A 25289-nucleotide genomic window follows, 5' to 3' on the forward strand; every position below is an offset into this window, starting at 1 on the left:
TAGGGCTCCGTATATTACCCAGTAAGATAGCGCGCCGGCTCGGGCCTAAGAGTCCCAGTCAGGTTCTACGTTTGTGGACCGCCAGGACATGGGTTGCCCAGCTCACTCAGCTTACAGTAGCTCGTGAGACTGGCCATCCGATGGCCTGGACGATCGCGAGGGTGTTTGTGCCAAGGGGCCAGGCGCAGCATAGGGTCGTTCTCGGCGGTGACGCGCCGTCCGTCACCTGGTGCAGTTCTTTGTATACTTCACACACACCAGGGCAAGCGTCTCCGTCCGGTATATCCAAGGGCCGATCAGCAACATCAGCATTGGCGCCGTATGCACTCAGCCCAGCGGGCCCCCGGTTCCCGATGTCACGAACCTACCTGATCGGTCCGACCGATACCCACAAGCCAAGCCTGTAGCCGGTCGATCCCGGGGCGCCAAACAGTCCTGGCCTGCACTCGGTACTGGAGAAGCACGATCTCACACCACAGTGCTCTGCACCCAAAACCGCCCCCTCACCGGCCAGCAGCCACCGTCGTGCCGTGCGACGGCTTGGCGCCAAACCAATAGCTCGCCGGCCCCTTTAACGGAGAAGCGCCAAGCCCCTTGATGCACGGCTCGGGGTAGCATGATCGGCGTGATCGCCCTTGGCGCAGGCCAATGGAGCCGAACTCCAGGCGGCCAAGTTTGTTGCTGCTGGTACGGAGGAGACCTGCTGCGAAGGGAGGGTCTTGGCGCCGAGCGGACAGCATTCCTCTCTACACGGAGTCCGTGATGCGTCCGAGTCCTGGGTCAAGAAGCGCCCCCCTGCCCCTTCTTCTCCCCCCTGAACCTTCTCCCGCAGAAGCAGAGGTAAGACCTTGGCCTCGAGATAAAAAAAGAAAAGGAAAAAGGAAAATGGGGCGACCCTCCCTATTCGTGTGGGTTCATTCCACGCCCCCGGGTTTGTGGGGTCATGTCTTGTCAGTGAATTTGGGGCGTCCATCCCTAACTTGGCTTGGACGAGTAGAATAGCCTGATCGTGGGTCAATCGCTGCTCCGGCATCACACCGGCCGCATTCTGAAGGCGAGGACGATGGCCGGGGCTTGGCAGGCTAGAAGATCGGTTGTCGCCCAGCATTGTGCTGGAATGGATATGTGCTGGTGGCGGCGACGGGCTGGGTGTCTTCGTGGGCTGGGCGGTGCTGTGCTGGCGGCACTGCCGGGTGTGTTCATGGACCTGCCTGGCTTCCAAGCATGATCGGTGCATGAGGGGGAATGGTGTTGCGTAGGCTGTCTTGGCGAGGTTGCGAATGACAAATCCATTGGACTTGTGAGTTCCTGTCTTGTCTGAATTCCTTGGCTGTGAGCGATAGGAGAGGCAGTATGCTTTGATATACAGGACCTATACAGAGTCGGAGTCGGAGTAGAAGGGACACGGCCAAGGAGAAGAGGCTCCTCGGAACGGACATTCAACTGCCCGGGGCGGGGAGGAAGGAGACGTGGGCCAAATGGAAGTCACCTTCAAGTAACTCTGGCATCGTGCACAACCTCGGGTCCCCAATAGCCCCGGCCCTGCAACGCGTGGAACATCCGATCCCGTCGGTCGCAGCAGAAGCAGAAGTCCCAGGATTGCTGTGAGAGGCCGTCTGGTGTCATCGTATAACTGTGACAGCCCAATGGGCACGGCAGGAATGCACGGGTAATGGCACCCGATCTGGATAGGTTTCTGGTGGTATATTGTATGCCAATCTGGAAGGTTAGTCTCGCCCGGCAGCAGCAGCGTCGTCACGACACCGGTGACACGAAGCACCGCCGCATGGAAAGGAATTGACCGGCGAATAGTAATCTTCTCCCATCCACGCAATTGACAACTTGACGTCGCAGAGCATCCCGTCCGAGGCGAAGAAAAAGAAAGTCGAGAAACCCAGAGGGGTTCGGGGTTCCATGAACCACCATGTCCCCGCCAAGCGGGACTGCCGCTGTCAAAATGTTCTTGCCCCTCTTGAACCGGGCTGACTTAACTGTTTTTAGAGCACAGCGCAGGTGCGCGGTGGGGATCGGTTGAAAATGCCTCATACAGTGCAGTTCTGGACACCTGCGGGAAGAAGCTGCCTCGGGACGTGGCGAAACTCGCTGCCTCCTGCTAGCCAACGAGCCAGCAAGCCAGCGGCATCTGCTCCTTCCATAGTTCGCGTCGCTCTTGCTTTGCCTGCTGCTCGGCCAATCTGGTACGTCTGCATCGACTCCACTTCCCCCGGTTGTGCTCCGGTCAGCAACTGCGGAACATTCAAATGTACAACACATCCCCTAGGACCGTATGAGTTAGTTCGTCGCCCGCTCTTCTGCTATCGTGCCCGCTCTTGGCCCTAGCGCTGGACTCCACCTGCACAGTTCACACCTTATTGTTTTTGGACGGCGCAACCTGGGTAGAAACGGGCCGAGATAGAATACGTTTCCCAATTCTCCACTCTTCAATTCCGAGCTCCTCATTCCCCTTTTTTTCGATTCTGAATGCCCATTGTTTCTCCACGGACCCCGGCCGAACCCTTCCCGCCCTCGGGCCTCGAGCGAAACGCTATCCCGTTAGGGACGGGATCCTACTCTTGGCCCGAGGTAATTGTGAAGAGTCTCCGGCGCGATGATTGGAATGAGGGAGAGACTCTCCCGTATTATTATTCGTGGTTTACTATAGTAGACTGTCCAATGGATCGGCATGAGGGGATGCCGGGCAATTGGGGGGGCATGTTTCTCGGCCCATTCTCCAATCCCAATCGCACGGGCAATGTCCGCGCAGTGGCGCGAAAAACATGCCGCAGTGAGCGATTGGACGGGTTTTTGGTTCTGGTGTGGGGGGCGTGGGATTTATTTTCCTACAAAGAGATGGCGCCTGCCAAGTATATCGCCCATCCCTGATTGTACATGTACTCCGTGGTACAGGATGAACGGGTGCTAGGTGGCCCGCTTTGCTCGCCAGGACGTAGCGAGCTTGCGAAATGATGGATGACTATCAGCCAAACAGCAGCGAGCCTCTCGTCCAAAGGATCAGCAGCAGGGGCCCTCCCCCAATCAGCAAGACTCGACCATCCCACTCCGGCCAAACTCCCATCGGAGAAAGCCTCCCCTCGACTCACGGGCCTCACTTCCCTCGACTCAAGCGCAGCGTGCACCTGGTCACCTCCGGCGATCCCAGCCCTGCATCACCGTTTCGATGAACAAGCTTCGCCAGTATTGCAATCTCAACTGCGGGCTCGCTGACCGGTTCGTGGGCGAATGTGCGGCCCACTGAGGGCTCGCGCGGGCGACAGGGGCCATGCCTGCTCGCACCACAGTGTGGGGTGATCTCCTCGGATTCGCGAAGCTTGTCACGATCTCAGCGCTCCATCTTGGGGCCGTGTTCGCTGCACAGACATGACAGGACGCGTCAAGTATGAAGCCGGAGGAGATGTGATCTTGTGGGCGTTGCCGAACTGCCGAGCTCCTCAGCTACCTGCGGTACCCAAGTACTCGTGTACTCGTGTATTTGGGTACTTGGGTACTTGGGTACCTGCTGAGGGCCCCATTCGGATGCTGGCTAAATGCCGCGAATTAGTATCTTTCTTGCTCGTATGAACGGTCCGCCAGGGCTGATTGCGATCGCGGCTGACCGCTCCTCCTGCGCTCGTGGCCCTCATCCGCGTGTTCGGCGAGTGGTGCGCCGCGGTCATTTGGCAACGCAATCCACATGATTTCTCCTACCCGGTCGGAATTGAGAGTCGGGGAGCGACTCCAACAGCCTGCGTTGGTGGAGTCAGTCGAGGAGCGGGTTGAGGAGGACACACCTCCCGTTCGGAGGACACTCCGACGGTGGACGGCAGGACCTGCGAGACCGATCTCCGAGTGTCCACGCGAACTTCACTACCCGGTGCATCGGTCAGTGTTTCAACCGCGGTACCTCTGGAGTTGACGAAGTCGGCATGATATGAGTATGCCTGGAGCATCGCCTCGGAGGATGACGCCCTGGCGATCCTCGATCCTCGATCCTAGCGTAGTACATGAGCGACCTCACTGCCGTGGACAGCGCAGCAGCAGGATGGGATCGTCCTTGGCGCTATGCCGAAGAGTGCAGCCTGTGGACTTGGCATGCTTTGGAATAACCTGCACGGAGGATCATGACAGTGGGTAGTCGACGCTGGATACCAAGCCCGATCGCCCGGCACGGAGCAGGGCCAAGACATTGCCCTTCCTGGGGGAGGGACCCGATCAGAGGACGTGGACGGTGGATACTTTTTTGATTCACTGCCTTGTCAGGATCGATTATTGGAGAGATGGCGGTGGCGATTGTTTACAGATCAGTCGTGTTGAATGGTTGAATGCATCTATACGGAGTACCTACACATCTATGTGTTGTTGTGGGCTGAGGGCCCCATACCACGTCTCCTCACAGGATCGGTGGATGGCACCAGTACGTCAGAGGTGTCCGCATTAAGGAGCAATTGCATCCTATCGCCAGATCTTCCAGTATGGGCAAACCCCGCCAAGACCATGGACCCGACGCAACACGAAGCGCGCAGAGCGCGTGTGTAGTATTTTGGGGGCGGGGTCGTGAGGAGGGTGCACTAGGGTTTGAACAGTTCGCTACGGGTTGGAGCGTCCGTCCCAATCTTGCTAGTGCTGGACGAGAGCGTTCAGGGCACAGCCGCTTTGGGACGAGGGCGGTTACGGAACCATACCGCCGATCGGCACCCCAACAGGCTCCTGAAACGTCGGATGACGGTACGGGGACCGATGAATTCAGCTGCGCCCTCAGTAGAAGCATTCCTGAAGCTGGACCGCATCGAGCAACGTGTCATGGCGGGAATGCGGGAGAAGGGCGATCGGAGCATTCAACGGAATTTCCAGGCGAGCATGGTGATGTCTACACATCTGTATACTTGGTCTATTGAGTACATAATTTTCGTGACGGGGTGCATTACTCCGTTACACTCGAACGGGACGGGGTGCTAGCGTGGGTGCCCTGAAGGGGTTTAGCCGGCACAAAATGCCTCATAGTCCAGCAACCATCCGCCAACTCGACAATAGTCATCACGCTCCACTCGGTTTCATTGAACGCTGATGAAACCCTGACTGTGTGGCACTGGCCGCGGGATCAGCAAGAGGGTATCGATCATCAGCACAGGATCATAGAAGAACGAACAATCACTGTTTTGTCTGAAAGAACAATAAATAGAAAACGAAGCAGGTTGGCTCAAGGCGCAGGAACCATATCCCCGTCCGATGCGCAGCGCTGCATGGAAAGGTGCAGGTCAAAAAGTGGGGCTTGGAAAAAGCGTGGAAGGGACGTTTTGTGGCGAGGAGCAAAAGCTGATTTCGTGAAATTTTTTTGCACCTTTCCCACGCTAAACCCAAGCCGACCATGCCGCCTTCCCGTGTATTGCCCGGATGGTCATGTCGTGACGAGCCACTGGCCGGGTCGGCCATAGTGAGGGCATGAAAGCAGGGTCTGTTGCTGTACGGTACGGTCAGTACCAAGAGTACCGAGTACAGTGAGTACGCAGTACTGCGAGGCCGGAGACTCCCCCATGCGCCCCCCTCTTACGACGAGCCCTCACGACTACATCTGCAACTGACTATACCCTCTCTTGATTCCTTCCTTTTAACACTCTCCACTCTTCCCCTCCTTCTCTCCCTCTTCGACTCCATTTGTGGTCTCTTCACATTCTTGCTTTTTTCTTCTTCTTTAGTCGCCCTCCCCTCTCCAGCACGGACGCTTGGCGCTAAGACTAGAGGTATTCTTGCCCCGGTGCTCTATTGAACGGCCATTCTTGAAAGACAATTATCCTCCTTGGCGACCCTCTCTCGTCACCCTTTTTACTCCCTGCGCCTCCAAGCCATGCGTTACATATCATGACCGGCGTCCTTCACGGGACTACTGCTCTGCCCGCTGGGTTGATCGATTGCGATTCGTAATCGATATCGAGCATTGCCTGTGCGAGTCACGACTACACATCGTGAAGCTCGCCACCACTTTCGACCCCCTCAAACCATTCCCCCCCTTCTTGGCGATTGCCTGGAACATTGCTTTGCTCGAATAATGGCACAAACCCGTGGAGAACGACCCTTCTCATTTCACAACCTCCTCAAGATGCTCATCGCGCCAAACGCCGCCACCCGGCCGGCCCACGACGAGGCCGAGCTGGCCGAGGACTTGGATGAACCCCCCGATCAACATCACATTCTGCATGCGACTTCTCTGGACCATCATGACGAGACGGTCTTTGCACGACCGCCCATGGTCCACAAGGAATCTCTGCTCACCCGCGCCCTCAAGAGCAGCCCGGAGATGTCCCCCACCGAACCACACCCCTCCTTCCACGACTCCACCTACTCCTACCGCTCCTACCCTCACAGCAACATCAGTGGCATCTCTACCGCCGAGCTGACCAGTGATGGGGGCCTGACGAGCCCGTCCTTATCCAACACCCCGAGCCCGCCTTTGCCGCCGCAAATGATGGGCAAGGCGGCCCCGATGAACGGCAAGAGAGAAACGGCTCCCAAGGTCAAAATCGCCGACGCCAACACCAATGAGACCACCGTCGAGGCCAACTTGGGACGCAAGCGGTGCATCAGCTTTGCCTGCGGCCGCAAGACCGAGGACTCGACTACTCAAAAGCCCGCCGCGCCACCCCGACCCTCACCTGAATCGACCAAGAGTACCCTCGAACCTCCCAAGCGCAAGACGACTCTCACCTTCGTCTGCCCTGGACGTCAGTCCGCTGTCTCGCGCGAGCGCTCCCCGGGTCGTCCGACCACCTTCCGCGCTCGTTGTCGCGGTTCCCCGGCTCCGGTGGCGCGCAAGCCTTCCCAAGAACGCGTCGAGGGTGCCAAGGATGAGAAGCTCCCGGCCAAGGTTGTGCCTAAAGGTGTCCCGACGAGCGGCCTGGGCAAGTTCGAGGAATCAGAGGCTACCCGGTTCCACGAGTTTGCCAGCTCCGTCGAAGAGGATGACGAGTGGGTCACTAAGTCGACTGATTACTCCCAGAAAATTACATTGAACGATTGCATGAAGAAAGAGAATGCAATTCGACGACTGGGTGAACAAGCCGAGGAGGAAGCCCAGGATGAGGAGGATGAGGAAGACGACGTTGAGGACCTTGGCGATGATGACTCGACTGTCCACTTCTCTGACGATGATGGAAACGAGTCCGACAACGAGGCTGGTTTCGCCGAGTCCGACGAGAGCGATGACGACGGCTCAGACTACGAGTTCTGGGCCCCGTCGGCCGTCCGGCCGGCACCTAGCACTCAGCCTCTCGATGTTTTCCCATCTGCCCTGCAGCGTCGTGCCTCGAACACTTCCGTCGACTCGACGACCGATGACCGTCCCCCGAAATGGCTGCCGGCCCCCGTTCGGAGAACTGCGGTCCCTCGCGCTTGTAAGGTGCCTATGATGCGCCCCGGTACCCCCAACCTGCCGGATAGCACCGACTTTGTCTGTGGAACACTCGATGAGGATCGTCCGCTGGAGGCCGCCTACAAGTCCTGCATGGAACAACGTCGTCTCGAGAAGCTTGTCGTCATCCCGCAAGACATTGACCCGAGCTTTCCGACCAGCGACCCAGAGGATGACCTCGAGGACCTCGAGGACATTTCTCACGGCGATCTCGATGACTTCGTCTTCGAGCCTACACGTGGCCGTACGGATGACAAGCACTCGCCCCGGCACTCGCCCAAGCGTATGGTGTCTCCCCCACCCAAGCGCATGATGTCTCCCCCGCCTCGCCGGGCTGGCCGCATCTCCCCCAAGCGCCTCAAGTCCCCTCCTCCCCGGGCCCGAGCCAAGTCGCCCTTGCCCACGAAATGGACCGGTCTATCGGAGGACATCCCCGCCATCGAGTCTTCATCCCCGCAAGGTCTGAACATCAGCCACCTGGTTCAGCGCCCGCACTTGGTCAGGACCAAGTCGTTGCCGCGTACGCCCAACCCGTTCTTCACGAGCTTGGACAAGTCCCATCGGTGGCAAGGGATTCCGCCTCTGACCGAGTCGCCTGAGCGTGAGCACTCGCGCACGCGCGAAATGCATACGCGTGGACCCATCGATATTGTCGAGGGTCTCGAAAAGAAACGCCAGAAACGCAAAGAGAAGTTTTGGCGCCAGCATTGCCGCAAAGCTGCCAAGGAGCAGATGGTGCGGCGGCCGATACCCGGCAAGGGTGCTGAACGGATGAAGGAGCTTGGCCTCGAAGTTGCTGAGAGGTGCAGGGCTTACGGCGTCGGTCAAGACGCCCAGCTCGTCCTATCCGTTTAAGCCCCCTGGGACTGGACTCCGCAATTGGATGTCTCTTGTTTCCCCCCCCTTTTTTTACCCCAATACCTACTACCTCTTCTTCGTCATTGTACATACATTACCTCTTTCTCTTCCTTCACATGTTTATTTTCTCACCCAGCTAGCGATCTGGGTGCCTTTCGCTGATACATACTTAACCAACTTCATGTCATCCACTTGATGGTTTTCCTTTATTTTTTGATGGGATGTGATCCTCTTTTCGATCCTCCTGACCATATTTACCATACCCTCTTCTAATCATTCCGGGGGAGAACCATATATCCTTGCATTTCCAATACCGTTTTTCCATACTCTTTTCCAGTACATTTTTCTTGTCTTGCCAACACTTGTCTGAGGAGGCCACTTTCCTTTTGATCTTGCATGGTTGCGGTGCATATACCCCTTAGCTTAATTTGCTGCATTGTGGATATAGTGGGCGGATGAATGTGAGTTGTGCTAGCGCAAGTCTTCGTGCTTGTGATCACGAATGAACCATATACACATTTTAACCACTTGTACTCTCTTGCTCGAGTAACAGCAAACTGAATCTAGCATACTGTAGAATTTCCGTTAGCTATCATTCACATTCGCCTTCTAGCGGAAGTTGGTGGCCTCTATTTTTGTCCAAGTCCGCCACCGCTGATCCCTTTATGCCTCAGGCACCCAAACCACTGGCCGATCCCGAAAACAACATCAACCTGTCTTTTTGCCTCTTCCCCCCTCTCCATCCACCTTGACGCCTCACTCTCGTCTGCACGCTCGCCGTATCCGCTTTCCTTTGTTCGACCCTTCCACCGTCGCCCCCTGAATCCTCATCTCCGCCATGTGGATCGTCAACTGGTGTAAGTGACCTACCTGACCCCATCGCCTGACAAGTCCTCCGCGCCCAGGACATACCAGAGAAAGGGAACCCAGCTCTTCCCATCTGCGGACCGAGCTTCTTGGGCTTTGAGGAGCACATTGACGGCACTCGGGACTGTTCCCATTCAGCCCATCGCAATGCCGCGGCTCCAGCGCCCGTGATTTCGGGGCGACCTTGCAAAAATGCGTTTGCTAATGGATGCCTTTCTCCTGCTGCAGTCTACGATGTCCTGGCCTCGCTCGGCCTCCTCAACAAGCACGCCAAGCTCCTGTTCCTCGGTCTCGACAATGCCGGCAAGACTACCCTGCTGCACATGCTGAAGGTGAGTTCGCGGGTGTGAAGTGGAGAGCTGCTGCGGAAGGCGGGATGCAAGCCAGGGCCGAGGCTTAGTGCCGAGATTATTGGACCCTGATGCGTGCGGAAACTTCTTGGTGGATGGGTTGATATGTCTGCGCAGATATGGATGGATGGATTGATGGATGGGTGGTTGCAAGATGGAACGCAGGCGCTAACGATAGTGCTCACCTAGAACGACCGTGTCGCCGTCCTGTCGCCCACGGCACACCCGACCTCGGAGGAGCTGGCCATCGGCAACAACCGCTTCACGACCTTCGATCTGGGCGGTCACCAGCAGGGTGAGTCTGACGCCAGCGATTGACTGTTTTAAGGCAAGAAGGGAACAATGCAGCTAACCAAGTCCCCAACTCTCTCGCACCGCTAGCCCGCCGCCTGTGGAAAGACTACTTCCCCGAAGTCAGCGGCATTGTCTTCCTGGTCGACGCCAAGGACTACGAGCGCTTCCCCGAATCCAAGGCCGAGCTGGACGCTCTGCTCGCCATGGAGGACCTCGCCAAGGTGCCTTTCCTCGTTCTCGGCAACAAGATCGACCACCCCGACGCCGTTTCGGAGGATGAGCTGCGCCACCAGCTGGGCCTCTACCAGACCACCGGCAAGGGTAAGGTCCCTCTCGAGGGCATCCGGCCGATCGAGCTCTTCATGTGCAGTGTTGTCATGCGACAGGGTGAGTGTCCCCCGCCCCGCGCAGCGGGACTCCCGAGTGCTTGACTGTCCCGAGGAAAGCCGGGCAGCTAACCTGACCATCTAGGCTATGGCGAGGGTATCCGCTGGCTGTCCCAATACGTCTAAACTCGACAACCAGTCCCCGTGTAGCTTCAGTCCCCAGGCAACCGAACCCAACCCATCCCGACCCAAACAACCCAACCCGACTTATCGCTCCGACAAATCTCCCCCTACACCCAACGCCAATCCTCGTTACCCCCCCCCCCTTTATTCCACGCCTTCAACACGCATATACCGATATCGTGACTTGTCACAGCACTTTTACTCCACAAGCCAAGTCTAGCCTCGCCTAGCCCCTACCCAGGCCCAGGCTCGGCCTAGGGCTAACTACTCTGTACCCTCGAATGCATGCTGTTATTCTCCCTGCCTATGCTTTGCGTTGCGCTTTTGTCCCTACACTGCAGCCAGTTAGCCGGTGAACTTTTTCTTTTGGTCTTGCTGAATACAATGGTTTGAAACTATGAGACGTGGGTTCGGATAACTCGTCTATCGTCTAGCTGGGCGGAGTAGAAGTAGACAAGGCTCGCTTTTGGATGGGTGGAATGTGGCGCTTCGGCTGGCTCCGAGTCCAGCGAGGCAGCGGGAGTGGTGTAGATTGAAATTGAAATTGAATATTGAAATTGAAATGGATGTTGTCAAGGAGGGAATGCAGAGATGTGTCGGGGGGTAGATGGTAGATCGTCCCATCCTGATCACCTCCCACCTCCCACCACGAGCAAGAGTTCCATTGTGACGTATGCATAGTTTGTATACAGCCTAGACTTAGCAACGCCTACCCTACAGGCGGCATTATGGCGCATATCAACTACAAACTACGCAACCAACACCACATCAATCAAAATTTAGAACTCAGGCAAACAGATGCGATCCATTGAAACTCAAAACAACTCGACCGATAAGACAGAAACAATCAGAGGACAGAAAAAAGAAAGAAATAAAAAATGAATAAGATAGGGATAAACCAGGATTTCCTGCCCTTCCAGGATGCCGAGAGTAAACATTCCGTCCAGATGGTAAAGCGAGAAACAGCAGTAACAGCAGATGAACGACTAGTCAGGAAGAAGAAAAAAAGGGGGAAAAGGTGCGAAATGAGTTCGAAGAAGAAAAGTTAATAAGAGAAATGAAAAATCGTCCGTCCGCGGTGTACATGTGTTGGTCGCGTGATCCGGATCCGGCCAGAAGCAGAAGAAATGAGGGGAAGACAGACGAGAAGGTGTCGAATGGCGCGCCGGGTTAGCCCTAAACGGAGGATGAGAGAAAAAGATGTGGTATTATCGTTGCGGCGATGGTTGTGCTAAGACGGGTGGGTGGTGTTGGGCTAGACCCGTGCGTTGATAGGAATCTTCGGTCGTTCATCGCTTCGTGGGGAGTTGTGAAGGAGGGGGTGGGAATATAACTCGCGGCGAGAGGTTGGAGGGAAGGGCGTGGGGCATGGTGGTTGTTGTATTTGTCGGTAGGCGATAGTTGAACAAGGTGTGTTGCAAAAATGGCTTATCTCCGCCCGAACCTGCTGCACATGGGAAAGCTCGTATTGACTCTTTTTTTATTTCTTCTTTTGCTTGCGCGGAGGAGTGATGGACCCGCCGGAGCTCATGCCACCGTAGACGTACTTTTGTTTCTTTTCGGCTGGTTTTAGGATCTAAGGAGGGGAAGAAAAGTCCTAGGTTAGACGTGGTGTTCTGCAAATCGACGGTGGGAGGAGGAAGAGGGATATGAGATCCACTCACCTGGAAGGAGCAGAGCAGAGACTCGTCGACGCTCATCATCGCACCCGCATTGTCGAATTCACCGCAGTAGTTGGGCGCGCTGAATAGCGTGACCAGCTGTCGCTTCGAGAAGAACTCGTATCCATCCTCCACAACCTGGTGCGCACGGCATATCAAGTCCATATCGTGTTTCTGGAGGAAACGTGACACCACATCGGGGCCGAATGTGAACGAGACACCACGGTCATTTTCGCTCCAACCCGTGATATCCTTGTCCGGATCAGACCACAGCAGATCGCAGAGGAGGCCGCAGTCGGGGATCTAGTGTAGTCAGTGTCAGCGAATGTGGCCTTTAAGCCGCGGAAGCTTTGGCAATTCATTTGTAGATAATGTCTGCCACCTCTCGAGTCCGGTCCAAACATAACCGCACCGGTGCCAGAGGCCAAGGCGAAGAAAAACAGCCACGGAACAGAAAACTTACATCAGTGGGACGCATAACACGGCGGATCTGCTCCATCGAGTTGAGATCGGGGCTCAGACCGCCGTGCATAGTGAAAATCTTCTCGTCAATGATGGCGGCAATGGGCAGGCAGTTGAAGCAGTCGGTGAAGGTCTTCCACAGCTTGATGTTGTATCGTCGCTTGCACTCATCGTAGAAGCCATAGATACGGTTGATGGAGGCACACTCGTGGTTGCCACGCAAAATGAAGAAGTTCTCGGGGTACTTGATCTTGTACGCGAGGAGCAGGCAGATGGTCTCGAGCGACTGCTTACCACGGTCGACGTAATCACCGAGGAACAGGTAGTTGGCCTGGGGGGGAAACCACCGTACTCGAACAGACGGAGGAGATCGTAGTATTGGCCGTGGATATCACCGCAGATCTGTAATCAAAACAAGACAAACATAGGTTAGAGCCGTCATTTCCAGGAAGACCGAGCAAAGATGCTGGGGCAGGATACGCACCTTGATGGGGGCTTCCAGCTCTAGCAGAATAGGCTGTGAGATGAAAATCTCACGGGCCTTGGTGCAGAGATAACGGATCTCGGATTCCAACAACTGCACCTGCTTTCCCGGACGGCTGCCCCTCACCTCCAACAGGCGGTCGATGATAGAGTCCAAATCCACTTCTTGGTCGGCCATGACGGGCGGCCTCTAAACGAAGGACGGGAAAGAAACGAAGAAAAGAAAAGGGAAACGAAAGAGCACGCGCGATGGGAAGGTATGTCTTCCGCAGCGGGTGAAGGATTGATGACGCGGCGGCTATGTTTCTGCAACGGCCACAAAGGTAACAGTCAGTTAGGCATGGGTTCATCGGTGGCAAAGATAGGGGGCCGATTCTCAAATCGTGAAATCGTCATCAGAGGGGCGCCAGACGCGTCGTCTCCGATGGAATTTTTTTTCTCTTCACCGGCAGGCTCAAGACTATGTCGCCCTGGTGTGGCCCTCCTTGGACGAGATATGTCGATAAGAGAGATGAGCAAGATGAGCACGTACCGAAATGAAATTCAATCAAACCAAAAACTCTAGGCTGAGGCCTTACGGCCGCGACAAGCTGTTGGGGGAAGGATCTGGCAGGGATGCCGGACGGGGGGTGTGGACGGAGCGTAGCCTCTTCCAACTAGCGACGAGCGACTGAATAGGGGATAGAGAAAGAGGTAGACAGGCTGCTGAGCGCCTCAAGAAGAGTGAGGGTGCGGTAGAATGCGATCGCGAGCGGTCGATTCGAGCGGGATGAAGGGAGGGGGATTCCGAGATGGAGCGATCGAAGTTTTCCGGGGGGCGGCAGCAGCGAGTGCGAAGGAGGCAGGAGGATGGCAATCAAGGGAGAAAAGTTTTCTGCGGGCGCAACGGCACGAAGAATATCCAAAAGCACGGGAACGCGAGTTGATGCGTGGGGAGCCTCAAAGGATGAAGAGGGAGAATCTTGCAGGGAGAGGAGGAGGGAGCGGGAATGGAAGTTCTGGTTTGTGTTTGCAGCGGCTGTTTGGCTTGCCGTATACTTCGCGCTGGTGAGCTCACTTCCACCCTGCCGGGCCTTTTCTGAGTTTCAGAGAACACTAATGATGGCAGAATGATGACTGACATCTTCGTAGCCCCTTTTACTCCCCTGTTTTCCCGTCTTCCTTTTCCCTCGCCTCTCGATTACCACTCCTTGCCACATTGTCGGCGTCAGTGGAGGGGGCTCCTGCAGTGGCTGCCGGGCGAGACCCTCCTCATCAGACAGTCAAAGCGACCATAGCACCAACCAGAGCACATCCCGGTTGAGATACGTGCCCAAAAATACACCAGGGTACCTCCCGAATATATAAGACTCTTCCCGATGCCCTTGTCCGGCTGTGATACACCATCCCGACCAGCGCTGCGAAGTTGCCGACCTGGGCCCGGGCCTACCCAACGCCTGGACCGGTGGGCCCTGGAGCTAAATTACGTGCTGGCGTTGGCTTGACTACTCACAGCTTCGACTACGGCTCATCCTGGCTGCTCGGCAGGCTAAACTACTTTGACTACGTGCCGAAGATCATGATTGGAACAAGGCTGATATTGTTTTCCGAACTGGTTCTCGCTCATTGCGAGTCTTGCTCTGCAAAGAAGAGCATGATGATTGAAAATGGAGATTGAAAACGGCAAAAATCCACCAGAAGAGAACCACGCAAGGTGAAGAAACAGAAACAAAAGGGGAATAAGGAATCATGCCACCAGCGCCAACACAGCAAAAAAAACAGAAACCACATGTACGATACACGCGCTCTAGAAACCAAGTCATCTTTCACGGTGCCCTCCAGAACATGACGAGCAGAAAGAAGCTGCAGAAGCATGCGTTTTGAAGCGGGAAAGGGAAACAGCGCAGCACTCAAGCATGAGAAACAGAAACGAAAAACAAAGACCAAAAGAAGACCAGAGAAGCCCAAAAACGATGAAAGCAAACGCAAGGCCGTAAATTGTTCATACATCCAACCCGCCATATTTCGTAAGTTATCCAACGCCGGAAAATGCAAATGGGGAGCAGCGCGAGGCTTACTCAAATAGACTAATTCGTCTGAAGGGGGGAAGTGGTTTTCATGGTACTTTCCGAGGAGTCGGAAGCAGCGAAAAGATATAAAACGGCCGAAGAGAGGAAGAGGGGCCGAGTATGATGAAATCAATGGATGCAAGAGGGTGGGAGGAGAAGGTGGGAGAGAGGCCCCGGGGGGGGGGGGGGGGGGTGGTTCCAAAAAGTAAGATGCCCTTCAACCACCCAACGTATGTCCTCCACTCAGGATAGCATGACTGTTTGCGCGGGCAAGAGGCGCGGTTGGAAGCGCAGGGTGGTCCAGCCCTGCCCCCGCTAGATGGTGCGTCGCCAGACCAGTCTGCGAATTATCCCAAGGATGGTCTGCCAGGACGGTGATCCAGCTGTGTCCCACTTCCTGCCGCAGAACCTCCAACTGTTGGCGGCACAGCTCCTCGTCCAAAGTCCAGTCTTTGCTGGGGGTTGGTGGTACCACCGCGGGCTGGGGGCTCGAGGAGTGCGCTTGCTTGACCGGGCTCTGGATACTGGAAGATCCCGACGGTGTCCCGCTGTCGAGCCGCAACTGATGTTCATATGGGAGCACGACGGAGGAGTGGGCCGGGCCGTGAAGCTGTTGGGTCGGCAGGACTGCAGGGATCATAGGCCCAGGGGTTCCCAGGCCATCGGTGGTGAACGGGTTGTCGGTGGAGAGGTCGACGATGCGTCGCCGCTGGATCTTCTTCCGACGGTTGGTCCCGCCGTCGGTCTCAGTCCGCTGGACACCTTTCGGATGCCAGTCCACATCATCTTTCGGAGGCACTGGTGGGGGAGTCCCCTGGGTCACTACGACACCGGTTGACTTGTGCACCACAGTCGACTGGTCTGCTGCACTCGAGCGCACCACCGGGGCACCTTCAGGCTCGGCAACACGGTCGACCAGTTGCTTTCGCTCGGTGAAGCCGGGTCCACGGCCATCGATGATAATGTCCTCTGCATAGCCGGGAGTCCGACGGAAGAGGTTCATGATCACGACGCGGTAGCCGGAGTGAGTCTTCACGAACGGGTTTCCGGAAACCCAGATCTCTCGTATCTCAGGGAGACTGGTCAGTCGAGCCATTTCCGTCGGGTCCATCAAGTTATTGTCGCGGAGATCCAATCGTTCCAGGGAAAGCAGTCGTTCAATGCCAGCGAGGGAGCGCAGCCGGTTGCCACGGAGGTTGAGAGCAGTGATCGCGGGCAGCGGATTGCGCGAAAGGGAGTGAAGGGAATCGATCATGCAGTGGGACAGGTTGAGCGCACGCAAAGCCATCAGCGATGCCAGACTGTCAGGAATCTCAGTCAAGAGGTTTGAGGACAGGTCGAGGGAGTTGAGGGTGTTCGCCACGGGCGCAAGGCTGGCAGCAGAGATGGAGGTTAACGAGTTCTCCGGAAGGCCAAGGTGTCGCAAGAACCGCCATTTGGATGGAGGGAGGACGCCCGGAAGAAGCGTCGACGAGCTTCCAGTCCGATAGCCACCCGATGTATCGCTGGAGTTCGAGCTGCCCGAGCCCGTGCGACGAATCCGCGCCGACTGCCCACGACTATGACGTTGACTATGCTTGGTCGCCGGCCGCGTCGGCGAGATGCTCTCCGCCCGGGCGCGAATCCTTGCGCCCTCCGAGCCCGCCCGCATCATCGGAACCGACTTGGGACTGGTGCTGCTCGCGAGCGCGGTGTCGGCCACCGGAGAGCCCGGCGCCGAGATGGAAGTATGGTCGGGCGTATGAACGGGTTGAGCACCCGTACTACTGGTCCAGCCAAGCGGCGGCGACTGTTGGGACTTGGCCGATCGACGACGGCGCTTGTCGATGTCGTCCAGCACGATCCTCGTCAACAGATCCGCCGGGTCATCCAAATGAGCCCGCTTGATGGACAAGGTGCGCAGCTGCTCGGACAAGCGGTCCCAACCATAGAAGGAGCGGTAGTCTATGTCAATGATCTCTAATGCGCTCAAATTTTTGAAGGAATGGAGCGGCACCGCGGTGTCGAAAGGAAACTCTTCATATCCGCGGATCAGGCGCGCGCGGTGGTCTGGAGCCAGGCGCAGGCAGGGGATCTTGGTGAAGGCCGAGTAGAGATACTTCAGGTCCGCTTCCAAGGCGGCCTTGGCTCTGTCGGGCTTGGAGCTCGAGTCCTTGAATCCCAGACCAAAGGAAGACCAGAGGCCACTCATACCGGACATGACGCTACGCACGCTGGACACGGAGTGGATCGACGCCCCATCCCCCTTGGACCGCTGGGGTTTATTCAGGAAGGACACGTAGGATTGGGACACTTCGGTGTGGATGTTCTCCAACCGGACGTTCATGGGGCCCACCGCAATGGACAGATCCTCAAAGCGCGACAACAGGTAGAAGAGGTGGTGGGGGGTCAGGGTCAGTTTGGCCGGCTTGATGTTCTGCGAAGTAAATTTCAATGCCCCAAAGGACAAGGCCGCCGCCAGGGTCAGGGAGGTGGAGGATAAGGAGGAGCCGGCGCTCGAGGAGCTGGTCGGCGACTGAGGGGTTACAACATTCTTGGACTGGCGGCGGAGCTGCAACGCATTTGCGAGCGCCTTTTCATGCGTGCGGACGAAGCTGGCAAGGTTCTGTTGCGGGGGGAAACCTCTAGGTTAGCCGACATGCTCAGGGGGAGTGGTTCTCCCATCTCTTCGGGGACCGGACACACCTTGATGAAGAGTTGTCCATCTTCAGTGTTTAGCTTCTCCATGGTAGAAACGGGTTCCAGCGAGGCAGGAGAGTAGCCCGGAGAACTCTGAAGATGGATCGCTCAATAGGTGCTATCAGAGAGAGTCGACATTTTGCTGGTGTGACCCGATGCGATTGAAGGAACGTGTGGTCGCTGTCGCCTAGGCGATGTGAGCAGTTAGCGGGTGGTCTGGTCGATTGGTCCGGTGGTGTGAGGGGGGGGCAGGTACCTCGTGCAAAAGGAGCGTGGCCAGTCGACGAGTCAGAAAAGAAACCCCAAGGGATCGAGTCGAAATCGTCGAGGATTTCGAGGGGGTTCAGGGGGAGGGGGAAGGTTGGATGAATGGGAGGGCTGAAGAGGAGGAAAGAGAAGCGACAGAAATTGGTGGCACGGGGTAACCGCTAAATAAGAATGGCGTTGATCGCGAGATAAGTGGCAGAAGGTAAATACGTTTTTACCAGTACGGACGGGGCTAAAGTTTCATCGGGCTTAGGGCAGATTATTCGGGGTTATTTAGGGGGGGGGAAAGATCATCTGAATGGTCATTATGGTTCTTGATTGTCGCAGTATTACCCTTTCCCCCCTACTAAGCAGAATCCTAAATGAACTGACTGTGGTCTGATCGCGATGCTCATTTCCCGATGCTTCGGGGGGGACGTCTCCCCTCACGTCGGGACCACGATAAACAACATAACAGCAGAACCACATCACCGGTCGGTGCTCTCTTCAATGCGCCGGTGCTACATGCCGAGAGCGACCACGCTGAATGTCTCTGTTTTTCCCCTCCAATTTCTATGAAGCAACTGAGAACCCAGCATCGCGGGTCTATGGTGACCGTACACGGACAAATCCGAGTTAATGCGACTAATAATAATAGGAGGCTAATTTTCCTGCAGCTACTGGCAGTGGCGAGCCTATGGAGGGGGTCGCAGGTTTAGTTCGGCCGCGTCTATCAGACCCTTCGGTTGGATCGACCGAAATGCTGCAGTCCAGCGTCCAGTGTCCGTCCAGTGTGCGGTCTGCGTGAATGTATGGCACGATGGCGGGAGTATGGGATGGACTGGGAATGCCCCGCTGATGGGTTGCTTCGTCCTGCATGGTCTGAACCGTGGATAGTCCCAGCATTCTAAGTCGATCCCCTCGAGTAAGGATGCGTCTGTCTATCACGCTCCGCGGTGGGTCGCTTTGCAGTCCCTGGTCCGTTCCCCTCCCGATCGGCCACACAGAAAGTATACAGGACCCATATATCCACACCACTTTGCCGCTATCGCGTATCTACGTATGTATCTACGTATCGCTGTATCTCGGGATGATTATCTCTGATTTCTACGGTGGCGGCCAGCTGGTGATCTGCTTCCCCTTCCCCCCAGCAACCGCCACAGGCAACCCGCAGTGCAGCCCGGGTGGGAATGCCGAGCGTCAGTTGCCCCGTGCTCCCTGGCCCGCTTTTTTTTTTTCCCTTTAGTGCCGCAAGCCCGCGTACAGGGCGGAGCGTCCTGTAGCTAGCGTAGCGCCGTGTTTCCCGAGTCCATCCTTGCCGGGTACTGGGCCATCTGCAGTGGACAGCTCCATCGCGCCAGTGGCCCCGCAGGTGCAGAAGATATCTGCATTGCAAAAGTCCTTCCAAGGTGCCAATCTGGCCGTTAAGAATGACCTCCAAAAAGATTCCCGGGCCAAAAATAAAAGATGGCAGGGGGGGGGGGGGGGCGCCAACGAGAGCGCGGGCCGTTTGGCGCTTTCGAGGGAGTCGATGAACTATGGACGGGCCAATCAGCAGGCCGCACGGACATGGACCTTACGCTATCTGGCACTTCACTGGCACTCGGACGTCCGCGATGGGGCCAAGCCGAGTCAGCTCGCACTGACATCTGACATTCCACGGTGGGCCTTGGATCAGTCCTGGAATATTCGGGATGCCCTCCACGGTCCGGCATCAAAAGATCAAAGGGTGCCGTCATCGCTGGGTGCATGAGGGACTCGCGATGGGGTTTGGAACACATATTCCGGCTGTGATTGATGCTCCTGCTCATCTGCTCATCGGAACCCCCGCGATCAGTCACACCGCTCCCACATCCCAGCACTGAAGCAAACCCACACACCTGGCGTGATCCGAGCCATGGTAACGCATCCGCCCTGCTCGTTTCGTGAATGCATTAATTCATTAATGTGAAGACCAATGTGGAGGCAGGGGTGGACTGCAGCACGATAGATCGCCTGTGTCTTCGGCAGCCGGTGCCACCGCGTCTCAGGAGTCCAGTTGAGTTTGCGGAGGGGACAGATTTAGGATTCCGCATAACGTGGAACCCCATTTCATTCGTGGCTCAGGGCCAAGGATCAAGGATCCAGGATCCAGGACCATACCCGTCTCCGGTTCTTGCAGCAAGTACGCTAAGTACAGAGTATATATGGAGTACAGTCCTACGAACGCGATGCCACTGTCCCCATCCCAAGAGCAGATGCCCGTGGGAGCGCGGGAAATGGCATCAATCGACTCCCATTATAAGTTCCTGTAAACCGGGAATTACGTAGGACGGGCCTTTCTGTCACATTCCTGCGCCTCAGGACTCCAGCGCCAGTCCCAGCCTCGCTGCAGTGACCCTGCACTTGCGAGCCAGGAGTAGTTCGCATGCCTATCCTTGCAGCAGCCCCGTGGACGTACGTGAGTTACTCCGTACCGTACATAATGGACCTGCCTCTCCTCGAGAGGCTCGCAGAGATTCGCGCCTAGAGGCTCCGTTCGCTTCAGCTCCCCGGCTGCGTGATGCGAGCCATGACTGTGATGACCCTGCCTCTGACCCTCCCTCTGACTATACCCACCCCCTCCATGCCCTCCAGCTGAAGGAATGCTCGCATAAGAAATGGCGACATCTCAAAGGGGGGGGGAAACAGCTGATCTGCCTATACGATCGTCCCGTACGGCCGGATTCAGTAGGAGCGCCCGCCAGAATCAGAGCCATCGCAATCAAAGAGTCCAATCAATCAATGAGAACGATTAGAGGCATGGGCGCCTTCCACACCGCAGGCGATCCACACAGCACGAGGATACGGAGGGCGATATCGCGGGCGGCCTGCTTATTGGGGGAGAGCGGCATGATCATTTGCAAGACGCAATCACCGTGCCAAGCCCCGTGTGGCTCGCTGAGCCTGCATCATCGCCATGTTTTCTTTTTCTTTTGGCTCATTTGCTCATTTGGCCCATCGGGGAGAACGAGGGATCGCTGCGAGCGGGGGAAAGTGGGCAGTCCCATCCTAGCGCCACCGTCGTCGAATGCGTGCGATGGGAAGGTTAGCGATCTGCATATGGCCCAATGAGGCAGGGACCACTGGAGTTGAGCCGTTTGGATGTCAAAGTGCTGGATGGTGAGAGGCTGGAGGAAGGAGCACGTTACCTCCCGTGCTGGAGGACGAGTATCGTAGGGACGCGGTTAGAGGTCTTCACCCTATCCACCCCGCTAGCCCACGGCCCATCCCTCCCTGTTCAAAGGCCGGCAAGTTGAACTAATTAGCTAAGGGCAGCCTAAAAAGACGGGCGGCTACCGCGCAAACGGGATAATCCATTCACGGCTCGAAACTACAGTACCAACTACAGTAGGACCGCGTCCGACCTCCCTCGTCCCGACCCGATCTCTCATTCTGCGGGAGATGGTAGGGAGGATTGAGATCGGGACGACTGGAGGCGTCATGTTTGCTTTTCTGTCGAGGATGACACAGGTGGATCAGCATGATCAGCATCAAGGGGCGCAGATGACAGGAAGAGAAGCCCGGTCCCGAGCCTAATTAGCCAAATTAGCCACCAATCCCGCCCGACTGGGTGCTGCACATCTGCACATCTGCACATCTGCACATCTGCACATCTGCACATCATGGGGGAGTTGGTTCCACAGAGTCGCTGATGGGGCCCATTCGGAGCGTCTGAGCATGAAGCAGGTAATGAACTACGTTAGAGGACGCTATTTATAAGAATCGATGGCACGGAGTATCCCACCTACCCCATCTCGACAGATTTCGATCCGGACGGTCACCAGTCACCAACACACTCCGACCTTCTTCAGACATCCTCGACACAATATTCCGATATCGCCCGCCACCCTGGTCACAAATGCGGCTAAAAGGTATGATAGCAGCCCCCGCCCTCAGCAGCCCATAGGGTGCTTTCCGGTCCCTCCAAGGCCGAACCAAACACCGCAATCCAAGTAAAGAAAAAACTCTACTGGGGTCCGCCAATCACAGCCACCGCCGTCTCCTATCAAACCTTGAGATCAGGAAGAGGCTAGTATCTAGCGGTGAAGCCATGCCGTGCTCTGCCGGAGCTTCGACGTCGCCGCACCCAAGACCCGGGATTGCGGATCGCCGTGCGAGCGCGATAGACTCCGCTCTGAATCCTCTGAGACGGTGACGCGCGCCGGAATGACGCTGGAGGAAGGATTGAGTGGGGGGGGGGGGGATGCTGCTGGGTGTCGCACGGCCGAACCGGCCAGCGCGCATTCCATAGGGAGAACAAGAACAACCGGGCGAATGTCGTGCCACGAGATTGACTTTCTAACGAGCATGCGCGAAATGCAGATGCAAGTGCAAGTGCAAATTCAATTTTCTCGCGTAGCATGGCGAGGTGGGATGGGACATGACCAATTGCCTAGGGACATGCGCTGCCCCGCGGTGGGAGGGTGGTTGAGTCGTAGATTGGCGCAATTGGGATTGTATATTATACCGTGGTCCTTGTGTAGATAAACGGCCGGGCGGGGTTATCCGGTCGGACATTGAGAAAATGTTGGTGTTGAGCGACTAGTATGTTCCCAGCGGGACAACCGTGGGATCGAACCAGTGCCTTATCTGTTGGCCGCGGGGCACGGCGATTAAAGATCCCAAGGGGGAGATCCAAGTTCAACCGCCGCACCAGCCACACCCCACTGCGGAGTGGCTCGGAAGGGGTGGGGTACACGTGACGCTGACGTCGCTGAGAGCTCCCCAACCCGGATTCGTGAAGCTGTGGCCTGACTGACCGACGGTACCTCAACCACCTGCGTCTGCACCATGTGTTGAACCATGGCCGCCGCAGAGAAGGCAGCGCTACACGACCAATATGACCCGGCCGGTCTGCCGGACTACGATCGAGAATTTCTTCAACCGGGCGAGCTGCAATGTTTCGAGAATGCACTGAATGCCCCCGAAGCATCCCCCGTGGTGGCCATCAATGACTGGCGCCCGATCAACCAGCGGGTGCGCAAGACCCGAGGCCGTCGCAAGAATCCGCAGCGAAGCAGGGATGAAACGAGGGAAGGCGTGTTGTATACGGTGCTGAAGTGGCCGCTCTTGATCACGGTGTTCGCATGGATTGCCGTGCTGAGCTGCGGCTACGTCCTGGTCCGCGTGTACATCTTTCTGTATGAGCAGTGGGTGACATGGCGTGGCAAGAGGCAGCGGCTCAGACGGGCGCTCTGGACGCAGACGGATTACCCCAGCTGGCTGAGTGCCGCTCAGGCGCTGGACGCCCATCTTGGCAATGAGAAGTGGAAGCAGGCTGATGAATACGCTTACTATGATCACCTCACGATCAACAAGGTGGTGGATCAGCTGAAGAGCGTGAGATACGAAGTCGAGCGGGAAATGAGTGGTGGGGCCTCGGTCAATGATGTGCCGGCGGTCGAAGAGCTTCGGGCTCTGCTGGAGGCCTGCGTGAAGAACAACTTTGCCGGGGTGGAGAATCCTCGGATGTACAGCGAGGCCTATTCCGGGACAAAGGATCTCGTCCAGGAATACATCGACGAGGTACATACATGTATCCAGTTGGTCCTGGATAGCCGACAGATCGACAAGGAGGCCAAGTACGAGCACTTCAAGCACCTCGACACCAACTTCGGGCGCACGGCACTTTGTTTGTCGGGCGGAGCAACTTTTGCATATTACCATTTCGGGGTCGTCAAGGCCTTGCTGGATAATGGGGTCCTGCCAGAAATCATCACTGGCACGTCAGGGGGAGCGCTAGTCGCAGGCCTCGTGGCGACCCGAACCGATGAAGAGCTAAAGCAACTGTTAGTTCCGGCTCTAGCACACCGAATTCGGGCATGTCATGAAGGCTTCACAACGTGGATTCGCCGTTGGTGGAGAACCGGCGCTCGGTTCGACACGCTAGACTGGGCGCGGCAGTGTAGCTGGTTCTGCCGGGGATCGACGACATTTCGGGAAGCCTATGAACGGACTGGTCGCATCTTGAATGTGTCTTGCGTACCCTCAGACCCTCACTCACCCACGATCCTAGCAAACTATCTGACTTGCCCGGATTGCGTTATTTGGAGTGCTGTATTGGCTTCAGCTGCTGTGCCCGGCATTCTGAATCCGGTCGTTCTGCTGACCAAAAAGCGCGACGGCACACTAGCGCCGTACTCGTTTGGACACAAGTGGAAGGACGGCAGTCTGCGGACGGACATTCCCATTAAAGCGTTAAATCTGCATTTCAACGTCAATTTTACAATCGTGTCTCAGGTTTGTCGATCCCCCTCCCGCCAACTACTTTGACGTGTGGTTTCTCTGACTTTTCTTTTTCTTTCTCGCCTCTAGGTCAACCCCCACATCAACTTATTCTTCTTCAGTTCCCGAGGAACCGTGGGGCGGCCGGTCACGCACCGCAAGGGCCGTGGCTGGCGCGGCGGATTCCTCGGTACTGCGATCGAACAATATATCAAACTCGACCTGAACAAATGGCTCCGCGTCTTACGGCACTTGGAGCTTCTTCCCCGGCCATTGGGTCAAGACTGGAGTGAGATCTGGCTACAGAAATTCAGTGGCACGGTCACGATCTGGCCAAAGAGCGTCCCGTCTGATTTCTACCACATTCTCTCGGATCCAACACCGGAGCGGCTGGCGCGCATGATCCACGTTGGTCAGCAAAGCACCTTTCCCAAAATCCAGTTTATCAAGAATCGCCTCAATATAGAAAGAGCTATCATGAGGGGCCTCCAGCAATGTTCCACGACGGGGGGTCGCTCTCTCTCCCCGATCCTATCTCGTCGGCTCCAAAATTCACAGCTCGAGCCTTCAGACGCGCTTTCCCAGAGATTGGACGCCAGTTTCCCCGAACGACACGACAAGGACGACTCGCGTTACGGGGAGTCCGATAGCATGTCCCAGTCCACCACGTCCTCCCGCCCTCAGACCCCGAATTCCCGGCGGGGCAGCCTGATGGAGGAAGTGCGACGCCAGTCTGCAGTTTTCTTTGACGATGCGGACCTGTACGGTGACGATTACTCCGTTGTTACCTGAAAGGGGGTTGGGAGGGGCGGCTGAAGCGCTCCGCGGGCGAATATCGCCCGATCCATGACGTCGAGCAGGGTTCCTTCGAATTCCATTGACTTGCAGATCTGGTCTCCAATCGTCCGTTATGACACTTCCGTCCCGAAGCGGTATTCGATATGACAAGCGCCTCTTATCGGGCTTTTTGCTTCTGTCATTTGGAATGCGGATACTCTCGGCGTCTGACCGCGCCCTTCGCATTGGTCTTCTTTTCTGGCCCCGCACTTTCGAAATCTTCCACTCGCATGCCAAGGAGTTTTTTTTTGCTTTACTAGCCTGGATACATGATATAACCCTTGTCTCTTTAACTCTGAGTGTTTTGCGTGCCTCTCATCTGATTACAACTCACGAGTTCGCGATTACTC

General features: G+C 56.4%; 9 protein-coding genes across 9 annotated transcripts; 4 read left to right on the top strand and 5 right to left on the bottom strand.

Moving 5' to 3' along the window:
- Positions 1–571: 571 nt before the first annotated feature.
- On the bottom strand, positions 572–1108 carry N7482_008145 (uncharacterized protein; the record flags this gene model as incomplete). Its single annotated transcript, XM_056690269.1, has 1 exon — positions 572–1108. One exon carries the CDS (start codon positions 1106–1108, stop codon positions 572–574), a length of 537 nt encoding a protein of 178 aa, XP_056540034.1.
- A 4983-nt stretch (positions 1109–6091) lies between these two features.
- On the top strand, positions 6092–8254 carry N7482_008146 (DUF2457 domain-containing protein; the record flags this gene model as incomplete). Its single annotated transcript, XM_056690270.1, has 1 exon — positions 6092–8254. The coding sequence occupies one exon, from the start codon at positions 6092–6094 to the stop codon at positions 8252–8254; it is 2163 nt and encodes a 720-aa protein (XP_056540035.1).
- An 841-nt stretch (positions 8255–9095) lies between these two features.
- sar1 (Arf family GTPase SAR1) lies at positions 9096–10280 on the top strand (the record flags this gene model as incomplete). The annotated part of the gene is made up of 5 exons (XM_056690271.1): positions 9096–9114; positions 9263–9456; positions 9664–9769; positions 9823–10155; positions 10240–10280. 5 exons carry the CDS (start codon positions 9096–9098, stop codon positions 10278–10280), a joined length of 693 nt encoding a protein of 230 aa, XP_056540036.1.
- Positions 10281–11757: 1477 nt separating this feature from the next.
- On the bottom strand, positions 11758–13061 carry glcA (type 1 serine/threonine-protein phosphatase catalytic subunit GLC7; the record flags this gene model as incomplete). The annotated part of the gene is made up of 4 exons (XM_056690272.1): positions 11758–11853; positions 11942–12241; positions 12402–12731; positions 12885–13061. The coding sequence occupies 4 exons, from the start codon at positions 13059–13061 to the stop codon at positions 11758–11760; spliced, it is 903 nt and encodes a 300-aa protein (XP_056540037.1).
- A 478-nt stretch (positions 13062–13539) lies between these two features.
- N7482_008149 (uncharacterized protein) lies at positions 13540–14082 on the bottom strand (the record flags this gene model as incomplete). The annotated part of the gene is made up of 2 exons (XM_056690273.1): positions 13540–13956; positions 14005–14082. The coding sequence occupies 2 exons, from the start codon at positions 14080–14082 to the stop codon at positions 13540–13542; spliced, it is 495 nt and encodes a 164-aa protein (XP_056540038.1).
- A 1066-nt stretch (positions 14083–15148) lies between these two features.
- On the bottom strand, positions 15149–17658 carry N7482_008150 (leucine-rich repeat domain-containing protein; the record flags this gene model as incomplete). Its single annotated transcript, XM_056690274.1, has 2 exons — positions 15149–17536; positions 17617–17658. 2 exons carry the CDS (start codon positions 17656–17658, stop codon positions 15149–15151), a joined length of 2430 nt encoding a protein of 809 aa, XP_056540039.1.
- A 1129-nt stretch (positions 17659–18787) lies between these two features.
- On the top strand, positions 18788–19609 carry N7482_008151 (uncharacterized protein; the record flags this gene model as incomplete). The annotated part of the gene is made up of 2 exons (XM_056690275.1): positions 18788–19055; positions 19197–19609. 2 exons carry the CDS (start codon positions 18788–18790, stop codon positions 19607–19609), a joined length of 681 nt encoding a protein of 226 aa, XP_056540040.1.
- Positions 19610–21914: 2305 nt separating this feature from the next.
- Positions 21915–22187, bottom strand: N7482_008152 (uncharacterized protein; the record flags this gene model as incomplete). The annotated part of the gene is made up of 1 exon (XM_056690276.1): positions 21915–22187. One exon carries the CDS (start codon positions 22185–22187, stop codon positions 21915–21917), a length of 273 nt encoding a protein of 90 aa, XP_056540041.1.
- Positions 22188–22680: 493 nt separating this feature from the next.
- On the top strand, positions 22681–24894 carry N7482_008153 (patatin-like phospholipase domain-containing protein; the record flags this gene model as incomplete). The annotated part of the gene is made up of 2 exons (XM_056690277.1): positions 22681–24117; positions 24193–24894. The coding sequence occupies 2 exons, from the start codon at positions 22681–22683 to the stop codon at positions 24892–24894; spliced, it is 2139 nt and encodes a 712-aa protein (XP_056540042.1).
- Between the last annotated feature and the right edge of the window lie 395 nt (positions 24895–25289).

Source organism: Penicillium canariense, assembly GCF_028826845.1.
Source record: "Penicillium canariense strain IBT 26290 chromosome Unknown utg000006l_segment0_segment0, whole genome shotgun sequence".
Lineage (NCBI taxonomy): Eukaryota > Fungi > Ascomycota > Eurotiomycetes > Eurotiales > Aspergillaceae > Penicillium > Penicillium canariense.